The sequence below is a fragment of the Cynara cardunculus genome, assembly GCF_001531365.2.
Source record: "Cynara cardunculus var. scolymus isolate 2C chromosome LG 6, CcrdV1, whole genome shotgun sequence".
Taxonomy (NCBI): Eukaryota; Viridiplantae; Streptophyta; class Magnoliopsida; order Asterales; family Asteraceae; genus Cynara; species Cynara cardunculus.
The window spans coordinates 20,140,299-20,151,794 of record NC_037533.1 but is presented as its reverse complement, the minus strand read 5'-3'; the positions used below and the strand labels follow the sequence as shown (position 1 = coordinate 20,151,794).

The window sequence follows — 11,496 nt, the reverse complement described above, 5'->3', positions numbered from 1 at the left end:
CTTTAACCTATGACCTTCTATTCCTTAAGAACACTTTAGAACATGTTTGTTAGCAGTTTAACGAGCTTAATGGCAGTCACTGCTTATTCGGTCAACTATAAATGACCGCTTGATAATGGCCCAATGATATAGAAAGTCGCTTACTCAGTATGCTTCCAGGGGGAGCTTTATGAAGAAGGCTAAATTTTTTTTTTCAAACCTACCCTTCCATATTAAAAAACACGTTCCTTCCATGTATGAAAAACTCTCCCAAACAAAAACCTTCCCAATATAGATTAATCCATACAAACAATTTTATCCATACAAAACTTGATGAAAAACCAACCAAACAGTCCTTACCCTATTAACATTGCCTTGCACCTTTGTTTTGTTTCATTTAACAAAAATGGCTGCACCTTTAAGAGTCGGATTTTTTTCCATTACGTCAAGATAACAAAGTGGTAACACATGATACCATATGCCCTAAGCTAGGCCCGCCCTGACTCCTCCGTCATGAATTGGGCCCAACAAAGACAAGGTCTCTGGTTGTCCCAACAAAAAGAAAGGGGGTAAGGCATGGGCGGACCTAGTTAGGTGCCATGGGTGACACGTGCCACCGTATCGTTTCTCCGCCGAAGGGTAAAAAATTTAGGTTTCGTGAACGGTGCAACCGTATTAATTTGTTGTGTGCCACCATATGTATTTTGAAACTACAATGAGAACAAGTTTTATTTGGTAAAGTTGGTTTGCAAGGCTTTTATTCCACTCCACACCCAATTCCGAATCATGTTAGTGTCATTTTCTTAATCAAACGATGCCACCATTTGAAAAAAATTCCGTATATTTGTTTCTTATAGTCAAACGATGTCACCATTTGAAAAAAAAAAAATTCTATATTTTTTTTCTTATGGTCAAATGGTGCCACCGTTTAAAAAAAATTCTGGGTCCGTCCCTTGGGTGAGGGCTCGGGTTCAATTCCGACTCACCCTAAGACAACTGTATCATGGTTGTGGGACCCGAAAGATAACACAAACCCCTTTTAGAATGGAAACAACTAAACTACAAAAATACAAATGGAAGCCAAATTATATTATAAATTGTCCAAATAAGAACACCAAGTTGAGTTATTATTATTAATTAATGGTTAATTGGAATAAAAACCAGAAACAAAGTATCTTATAGGTGGCATTTAAACATCTGCAGTTACTTGTAATGGACCCTTAGTCTACAATGCACACAGCAGGTTAAATGTATCAGAAATGGCTGAACCACCCCAAACACCCATAAATGTTGTGGGTCCCATAAAGTGTAATTGAGTGAAAACATTTGGACCCAACCCAAGATTATATAAATCAGCACCAGACAGACCTGTTGGTATGATTATGGTATTTTTCTAACTCATTTGTCACCAAGCTTACTACTAATTCCCACTGCCTTTTTAAGCAGCACAAGTTTTGCAAACTTTTCAACTTCCATGTTAATATTAAAACTGAAAAGAGAGCCATACCTCAAGTGTCGTCATGTCTAGCCGAAGAACGAGACCTTCTAAGAACAGAGATGATGAGCTTAATGGGCTCGTTTCGAAATTACAAGCATTGCTACCAGCTTCGAGTTCTAGCTGCAATAAAACAAGGGTATGTTGGTTACGGTTTACTCATGCATGATAAAATGACATCTATAGTCATACTAGAAGTCAACCATAACATCAGGAACATACAAAAACCAAAACAACACGAGTCATGACCATGAGTATAGCACTACAATACAATACCGCTATTTATTATTGAGCTTATTGAAAAAGCTCCATTTGGTAAGCCATAAATTGCGTTTTTGGAAAGCTACTTCAGGTAGCGTTTCAATAAGCTCCGTGGCTTTTTTCCACTTTTTCCAACTATGCCCGTTATATTTTACATAAAATGATCAAGAGCCTTATCCATTCAGGTAATTTTACATTGTCATCTAGCTTATTAGCTAGCTTTTAACAAACGTGACTAGCTTATCAACTAACAGCTAGCTCATTATCTAACATGCTTTATTGTCTAATAGCTAGCTTATTATGTCCGGGAGATGGGAGAAGACAGGTGACTTACTAAACTATCCATGTCAAATTAAAACCTTAAGAACTTCCAAAATTCTTTCCCCCACCTATCTCAGTCCAGTCTACGTACCAAATGCACCTAAGAGCTAAAGTTACATGATAAAGTAGTAATGTGTATGCTTTATCCTAGACCATATGCATGAATATGTCAAAAATGTTTAAATAAATTGTAATGATTAAAAAGGTGCCAGCATCAAAGATTCTTCAAGAGACGTGCAAATACATAAAGAGCTTGAGAACAGAAGGGGACAATCTAGGACAAAGACTATCTCAGCTTCTGGATTCCATGGAAAGCACTGGTGTTGATGTGAACATCATCAGAGATCTTCTGCAACAATAATCTCTGTGTGTGGATGTCACCTTCAAACCAACTAAAACATGGTCGAAAGTTATTAGTAGCTCATTACGAAGGCGTACAAGGGAATCCATTATCATCCAACCAATTGCAGGATGGGATGTCATAATTAGATTCAGTTATATATATCATTCCACTCCTAAGATCATGAGCTAATCTTGTGCATTATGTATACAGGATATCCCATCAATAATAAAAATAACCATCTCAATTCCTACACCTCTAGGAAAAATAATCAAGCTAATCACATTCATTTGTATGAGACTGATGCGATTTGAATTTGAAAACTATGAACATTGGCTCATGATATATTGTGGCAATTTTCTACCAGTTAATCTCAACTAAGGGACTGTTTGGTTGGTTTTTTAATTAAGTCCTGTATGGATAAAGCTGTTTGTATGGACTAATCTGTCTGTATACATTAGGGATGTTTTTGTTTGTGAGAGTTTTTCATAGATCGAAGGAACGTGTTTTTTTAAGTGGGAAGAGCACGTTTGGAAAAAACTTAACTTTCTGTATAATGCTCTCTCCTAGAAGCTTTTTGAATAAGCCATTTTCTATATCATTAAGCCACTACCAAACAGTCATGTATAACTAACTGAATGTTGTGAGTCTCATTAAGCTCATTAAACAGGCCCTAACACTTGGGACGAAGTATAATAGCATAAAATTCACTTGTCAAGAACAAGTCAACAGAATTCACCTTAGAGCACATTTGCAAGCAATTGACATTAACATATTTATCAAAGTAAGCACCACAGGCATTTCAACGTTCAAAATTAGTACATGAACTCAACTGACATGCTTGGTGATACATCATCTCTAGAACTCTTATCAAGAAATTATAGTTCAGATGCGTTGTTGTCATGTAGTCCCTCCGTCCCAAAATAAATGTCAACAAATGAAAAAGGCACACAGTTTTAGAAATGTGTAATTATTAAAATTTTTAGTTAACTAAATGACAACTTTACACTTAGTTATGAAAGTAGACACTTATTTTGGTACAAACTAAAGTAGAAACATGGACACTTATTTTGAGACGGAGGGAGTAATTAAAAATTAAGTTATCAAACAAAGCTAAATACTACCAAAACAAATATACAACATAATCCTTCAGTTCCAAGAATTAGAACAAAGAACATACCCAACTGTATTCGTTACCATACCTTGACGGATTTAGCTGCACCTGAAAAACTTGAAATTTCATATCTTGACGGAATTTAGTTGCTATACACCCTACTCTTCACAATTCTTTCCACCTCAGTTGCAGTCAGATGCCTTATCATGTTCTGCCTAAGCCACCTTTCTCCTCCTCCTACACTACCCCGGAGTTGTTTATCTTCCATTTTCAATAATTTCAACCCCTCGCTTGATTTTGGAAAGAAGCTTTCAGGTCTTAAACACCAAGCTTTGAAAACCCCAAACAGAACTATCAGATCGTTGGCAAGTCTTTCTACACCCCCATCATAAAACTTTGCATTACTCATAAAAATACCACTGAAAAGAAGACAATCTATAGCAGTTGCCAGGTTTCTCCAGACTCCAACAAAATCCATCTTATTCAAATTCTTTTCTAATATCGACATCTTCACCTGCAAATAATCAAGTGCCACGATGAAGGATTTGGAAACTGCCCAACCTTCTTCACTCTTTTCCATCCATTGCTTCCTGTTCTTCAAATAATCACGACTGCAAGCATCAAACCCTCTTAAAACAACCGTTGATAACTTCTCACTCCATTCAGTTCTAAACTTCTCCAGATTACATATTTCCTCATCAATTATACCACCTGAACTATTCTCACCAACTGGTATTCCCAGTTTATTATGATCCAATCCCATTTCCAAGAAAAACACTTCTTCACACCATTCCTTTAGAACAGACTCAAAGTATCGAGAAGCATTGATAGACTTTGTCACTTTAATCAAAGCATCATCATCAGTCAGGGCTGTCAGCCCTTCGGCTTCTTGGCATCTAAGAAGTAAGGAATCCAAAAACCTGTGTATAATTGGTGCACCTGCCAATCTAATAAACCTTGCTCTCAATGGAACACCTGGAAGTGACCGGCAGCGTTCAATAATGGATGATAGGCGCCTGAGAAATGCACTCGAAATTGCAGGCGACCTGTAATCTTCTGAACCTAAAACAAGAGCTGATTCTTGAACTTCCATCAACCATTTTTTCTCATCAGCAATTTCAGGACTCAGCTTATCAATTGTGTCACTGAGTTCTACTTCAGCCCATATGTCAAGCCAGTCAGGTCGATCACAGAAAACAGAGAGAGAAGAAATATTTTGCATGTTCCCATCCTCCTCAAGCAATAACATGATTCCCGACTGAGCTACAAGAGTTCGGACTTTTTTATCAAAAGAAATCATTAAGTCAATAACATGTAGCCAGGATATTTTAGCTTGCAATCGATTTTCAGAAGTATTCTCTCCATCCAGCTGACCAATGTACATGGGGAAAATTTCCTTTGCCATATATGTCGACAAGGATGTTACCATGGATGAAATCCATTCTTCCCTGCAAGAGTAACCTGACAGCATCGCTTCATCAACCAGTGGCTGCAATAACTCATCCATTGAATCAACATAATCCTGAGTAACTTTATATACTAAAGCAAAAATAAGCTCAGGTTTCTCAGTCCACTTTGCAAAATGGCGTTGAGATGCAATTGATATAGGATTTACAAGCTCTTCAATAGCCCAAAGCGGCTGATGCAAAGTAATTTCAAGATTTTGCCCCTGGAGTTGTCGAGATTTTCTTTGTGTTTGCAATTCCTGTAATTTGCATAGTGCAAGAAAACTGTCACAATACTGACGTTTGAGATCGCCCCGCATCGTGAAAAGGGGATTTGTAGCTTCAGCTGATTTCTTTGCTTCTAGATTAGAGGGATTTAAAGTGGTCAGAGGTGGTGGCCAGCCAAGGGAGGCAAGAAGAGATCGATAATCAGCAATTGCCTGAGGTCTCAAAATGGCTAATGCTCGATCCACTCTGTGATCAACGGCTGAGACAAGGCGGGACCATTGAGGGCGTGTCCTAGAAACTTTACATAGAACATCTTCTGCCAGTTTAAGAGCACTAATAGCAACAAAACGTACTTCCTGCCACATATAAGGAGGTTTAGAAAATATTAATTCACAAAAACAGCATCAACTTCAATTGATTACTTGCTCACCTCTGAATTCTCGGCAGATGGCTGCTTCCTTAAATTTCTGTTTACACTGGACGAGACGGCATCTTCAATGTCTCCAACCAAGGTGTCAAGTTTCAGTGCTGTTTCTGTAAGAAATAAAAAAAATCAGAAGAAATTCTAAATAAAAGCTATAAAAGTTAGTATTAGATAATATTGTTAACGAAAATAAGCTAAAACCTTGAGTTACATAGTTGGGTAATTAGGAATGGACTGTAAATTCATAAAAAAATTATTCAATTCTGGGTTAACAAAAAGGTTTTTCCAAGAAACTCAAACCAAATAATTTTACTATCTCTGCCACAAATCCAATCTCTTTAAAAACCATATATATTCATCCCTTTGCAAGATCATGATTAGATATCCATTTAACGTGTAAACTTGGTATCCCTATTTCCCCCCCCAAAACCATATTTGTAATCAAGCATGCAATGTCCACAACTGTTCCTTGTTTCTCGTATTCAAGCAGAAAACTTTGCTCTAATTGTGTTACATGCCATTCCATGATTGCCACAAATTAGTAGACACAAGCAAGCACTTGAAAGAGTGAATTTACAGAAATATAAATAAAATAAGTATAATACCAACTCAAAAGAATCCATACTAAACATATGGAATCAACATCTTCCATGGTCAGTATACCCATATTATGTACATTATTACCATCCATTCTAACTTATGTTTTTTAATYGTCTTTACGTTATTTGATGCCGTGTTGGTAGGTCGCATCGTTGATGCAACAACAATAATTATATGAGTTTCAAGATCAATTAAAAAGTGTTTTACACAGTACTGATGTTGGTTTGCTATTCTGATTATCCATAGACTATGCCTAGGGTAACATCAACTTATTTTCTCGTGTGATGGTGTTCATGGTTATATATAAATTGTTTTCATTACAAGTGACAGTAAAAAAGGCTTAAAACTATGGTGGATTGAATACCCAGGAACAATCCCTTAWTAATTGATATGAAGCTTTCTACTTTTCTGCACTAAATTTTTATCTGATCATAAGTTTAATCAGTAATATGTCAACTTTGCAACCAGTTGTTCRAAGTGGAGGAGAACCTCCTTAACCCAACTAAAGTAAGCTTGAGATCCATAAATATTGTTTGTGTTGTGTTGTGTGGTACATGTCAAGCAGTGTCAACAAAATATGCATACCATCCTTCTATTTGAGGCATAATAACTTGTATAGCAAAGTACAAAAAGAACAACATATGACTACGTTTTGTATGTTTTCTCAACAGAGTAAACCCATATCCAATTTAGTAAGAAAGAACAATACATGAAAGAACTTAGACAGTGCTAGCTGCCTGCTTGGATTTATGTAACAAGTATACTTGAAATAGGAATCTCACCAGCATACACTCGAACTGCCTCAACCCTAGCCACTTCACGAGCAAGTGCCGGCAACTCCTTCCACAAGAAAGCTTCTGATCTTTCCCTTTGCTCTCCTCCCTCCCCATCTAAACATCAAATACAGGTAAATGTACGACAAAATAAATATCAAAAAGAAAATAATCTTGTTCAGTGAACATTTGATATATATATATATATATATATATATACACACACACGAAAAACTGACCTGATATAGAAGTTTGAAAACTGCTCAATTTGGCATTTATATCATTAAAGAGGACACCTACTTGATCCGAGTATGTAGAGTAAGCAAGCAAACAGGTACCCAGGCTTTGGTTCAGATCCGTGAGGCTCTGCTCCAAAAGATGACAATCATTCTGCAACTCAGAAACAAGTCGAGGAGCTTGTTGAAGATCATTGGCAGTAAGTAGATTGCTGTCAAGGAAAGAGAGAACTGACGGAGAAAGAGATGAGACTAGAGGGAGAGGTTCAACCATAGTGCCTCTCTTAGGCTTGATGATTATAGGACATCAAAAACTGTAGCTCTTGGGGAAGTCAAGAACTAATTGATTTTAGACTGCCATTTTTGTTCAAATATTGTTGCAGATGCTCAAGGGTTAAGTATAAGATAAGTAGATGACACTGCTTTTCGTCCTCTTTCACTAGAATTTCTTGTATAACTCAAACAGATATTGGCAGCAACACTCCTGCAAAAAGATCAAAATACATTCTGTTGAATATCTTAAAGGATTGGGCACATAAGGATTAAGTTCTTTAGAACCTTACCTTCACGAAGAAACAAAAGTAAGAAGAAATAGGGGGCGTGTGGTTTGATGGAATGGTTTTGAGGGATTTGGATTTCGTGGAAGGATTTGGAATTGGAGGGATTTGGTTTTGTAAGGATCTGGAATCTTTGGTGTGTTTAATTTGTAAGATTTGTAATGGAATTGAATTCCTTTTTATAAATAATTTATGAAAATAAATTATAAATAATTATAAAAATAATTAAATTACCTTATTATTAATTGATTATTACAAAACAAATGTTTTCAACATATTTTTAAACATTATTACACACAAATCCTACAAAATCTCATGAAATACCAACAAATCCCATAGGATTTCTAAATCCCAAGTCTATGGGATTTCAAATCCAAGCAATCCTACAAAGGAATCCAAATCCCTCCAAATCCTAGGATTGGAATGAAATTGAATACCAAATCCCTCCAAATCCTTTCCAATCCTACAAACCAAACCCGACCTAAGAGTTATTGTTGAAGAGTGCTCAAACGCTAAACTACTTTCTTTCCTAATTATGTTGTGTAGGACTATTTGTATAACTAAACTGTCCACAAACAACAACATTGCAGCCAAAAAATTATCAAACTACAATCTGCTGAATACCCAAAGGGAATTGAGCAGGCATTATTTTCTTTAGAACCTGAAGTTCATGTGAAGGTAAAAGCAGGAACTAGAAATATTTTGTTTTTTTAGAACAAAGTAGAGAATACCTTCACTAGTGATGGAAAAATGGGCAGGTTAGGCCGATTGGATAATGGGTCAGAATGGGTAACAAGCCAAATGGTTTTTTTTCCTAGAATGGATAAAAATAGGCCATGGATCAAACAGGGTTGGGTCGGGGTTGACCCATTGGCTCTCTTTATACAAACAAAAGAAATGAATTTAATAAATAATCAATGTTATTACAGAAATCATTCATTAATAAAAAAAGAAGTTTGTATATTTATCAAAGGAATTAATTTACAGATACATATAATTCTTATGGTAGCGTTTGGTATGCAGACTGGATGGGCCAGGACATGACTAATTGTATGTCCTACGTTTGGTATGACTAGAACAGGACTGGACTAATTGTCTGTCATGCATTTGGTAAGCTGGACAGGACAGGACAGGACAAAACTGTTAAAAATGATCAGATTGCCCCTAACAAATCGCTTGGTACATTATTATTCCCTGAGTAAATTGTTGATTTGCTACAAAATGATTTTGAGCTTTTCAAATTGATGTTTAACAAATGATCATCTTTTTACTGCATACAACTCTTTTTTAATCTGCTTACAACAAAAAAGAAAAACTACATCAAACAACAAATAACAGCAGAGAGCAAAGTAGCAAACAGCAGTATCATAGTTAACTGTCAATTCAAGTGAGAACAATATAATTTCTGTTCATGTTACCAATCATAGTTAACTGTTTATAAAAGTTACCCTGGGGTCACCTCTAAATAATTATTAAGTTTCATTTTTTAGCTGATCCCATTTATCTTGGATACAGAGCTATTAATGATGATGAATTGATCAATTTGTTGGTAATACATGATATCTGACCATACTAAAGCCTTTGGTGATATTGTATACCGTAAAAACTGTTCCTAATTAGGTGCTGTCAGGGCCGGTCCTGAGACTTTTGGTGCCCACGGCGAAAAGTCCAAATGATGCCCAATTATAAACATCCAAGTGCGGTAATTTACAATTGTCTAGCTTTTTCCTTCATAGACCGAGAGACCCATTGGTTTTTTTTGTTCATAAGTGTGATCTTATAGTTGAGTGTTTGCTTTAAAATAATATGTTAAGGTTTCTTTAATCAAGTTGTTATAGCCTTTGCGTTTAAACACCAACTCATCTACTTGTCCAAAACCAAAATAAGGAGCATCATAACACTAACTCGTCCACTTGTCCCATTTACTACATCCCACGTCTTCTATATAAAGCAAATTCAACACTCGTACCTTCACAATCCAACTCCAAACACTTAATTGGTTGGTTCTTCTTCAATTATTTACACTCTACAACATCAATGGCTCATTCCTACTTCACTAATTTTGTCCTCCTAGTTTTAGTCACTTAAGGTATTTGCCTATGAAATTAGCTATTGCATGACTCCGTTAGTCCATCATGTGTTTCATATAATCATATTTGCCTATGAAATTAGCTATTGCATGACCAATGACAATCATGAGTTTCATATGTAAAATTGCAAAGTTAAGGGAGAACAGTCAAGTGAATTAGCTACTGCACAGTGCACATTCAAGTGAGGGCAAATCATCACTTAACTACTGCACATTTATAGGTTTGTTCAACTATATTATAGCTGCTGAAATTGTGTTAATATACATCAAAATCTAATGGGATTAGAACAAAACTCAGTGGATGATAACTTGAATATTAATCACAGAATGAAGAACTAAAACTCCAGAGATAGGCTTGATTGATTCGATGAACAACTAGATCAATTAATAACAATAGTATTCATTTAACTTTAAACAAACATAAAAAGTATAGAACTTATGCCATGAACAACAAAACTTCAGTTGAAACCCATGAAGAGTCCATCTAAGAGAAATCAACAATGCAAGCTTATGATAATTTCTGCAGCAAATTACTTTCCTCTACCTCTTTTCCTGTACCTAGGCCGGGATTAAGGAAATAAGAAATATCAATCTTACTACCAGGGTACAAATAAGTTTGATGACATACACAACAACTTACCATGAAATGCATAATGATCCTATTGTCAACAAGAAACAAGTTTTTATGGTTTTGGCTCTTGCTATGTAATGATTAAAGTTTTAACATTTGGGTAAACCTAAACTAAACAAGATAAGTTAAATGACCCTAACCTAAACTAAACAATTAAACAAAATAACCATAATCTAAACAAAAGATCAAATCTTCAAATAACAATCGAAATCATCAGATTTTGGACCGCCGAGGAACAAGAGGTTTATAGTCATAGACATCTTTAGGTCAACCAGTCAACCACCCAACAATTAACAAATGGTAGATTGGCAGCAAAAGGCATGGATTTCAATTAGGATTTAGGCATACATGATACATTAACATTATACATACAGACATACAGTGAATCAGGGATACAGTAACAGTACTCGAAACACAAATGACAAACCACAAAGGACCAATTTCACAGCTTCATACTTAGGTTTTGCAATCAAACAAGAATTAGAAACATAAAAAATAAAATTAGTAAAGTAAATAACCCTAACCTCACAAGTCATAAGATGCGAGAGCGAGAGGCCAAGAGCCGGTCGATAGTCGAGACTCGAGAGATGCGGAGAGCGAGAGCCGATTGAGTCAAGGCCGATTGCGATTTCGATTCGTGAATTGGTTTCTGTTCGTGAGTTCGTCCGTGAGCGAGGCGAGAGTCGAGGGAGGACGAATAGAGACTGAGATTGAGATTGTAGTGGACCGGTACCATTATTTTTTTTCAAAGTGTTTATTAATTTTTGTGGTATCAAATTAGAGTTAAATAGAATTAGAAGAGTACTCGTGTAATGCAGCGAGATACATCGTAATTTTAATATTTCATTTTATTATTTATATCAGTCGATATTATAATATGACTTTATGTACTTTTGAGAAAGCGGTGATGTTTTTATTTTTGAATAAAATATATGTTTGAAGATATCATAAAAATTTGACAAAAATATATCGATATTAGTATCAAATTAACTATTTGAAATTC

At 35.7% G+C, this 11,496-nt stretch overlaps 1 protein-coding gene across 3 annotated transcripts; it reads right to left on the bottom strand.

The window, feature by feature from the left end:
* Positions 1 to 1,136: 1,136 nt before the first annotated feature.
* Positions 1,137 to 11,135, bottom strand: LOC112514579 (RINT1-like protein MAG2). Of its 3 annotated transcripts, XM_025121129.1 has the most exons (7): positions 11,018 to 11,135; positions 7,488 to 7,700; positions 7,220 to 7,370; positions 6,990 to 7,097; positions 5,614 to 5,717; positions 3,599 to 5,539; positions 1,137 to 1,597 (listed from the first exon to the last, which is right to left on the bottom strand). In XM_025121129.1, the coding sequence occupies exons 2-6, from the start codon at positions 7,488 to 7,490 to the stop codon at positions 3,653 to 3,655; spliced, it is 2,253 nt and encodes a 750-aa protein (XP_024976897.1). In that variant the 5' UTR covers positions 7,491 to 7,700; positions 11,018 to 11,135; the 3' UTR covers positions 1,137 to 1,597; positions 3,599 to 3,652. The 3 variants fall into 3 exon arrangements, with proteins under 3 accessions (XP_024976897.1, XP_024976896.1, XP_024976895.1); XM_025121128.1 differs by having other exon boundaries at positions 3,577 to 5,539; positions 7,220 to 7,700; XM_025121127.1 differs by having other exon boundaries at positions 7,220 to 7,700.
* Positions 11,136 to 11,496: the final 361 nt, after the last annotated feature.

Coding starts and splice junctions, on each gene's coding strand:
- LOC112514579 (XM_025121128.1), bottom strand. CDS start 7,490: ATGGTTGAACCTCTCCCTCTAGTCTCATCTCTTTCTCCGTCAGTTCTC. Junction 7,098..7,219: donor TTTTCAAACTTCTATATCAG/GTCAGTTTTTCG, acceptor TTTGATGTTTAG/ATGGGGAGGGAGGAGAGCAA. Junction 5,540..5,613: donor CATCTGCCGAGAATTCAGAG/GTGAGCAAGTAA, acceptor TATATGTGGCAG/GAAGTACGTTTTGTTGCTAT.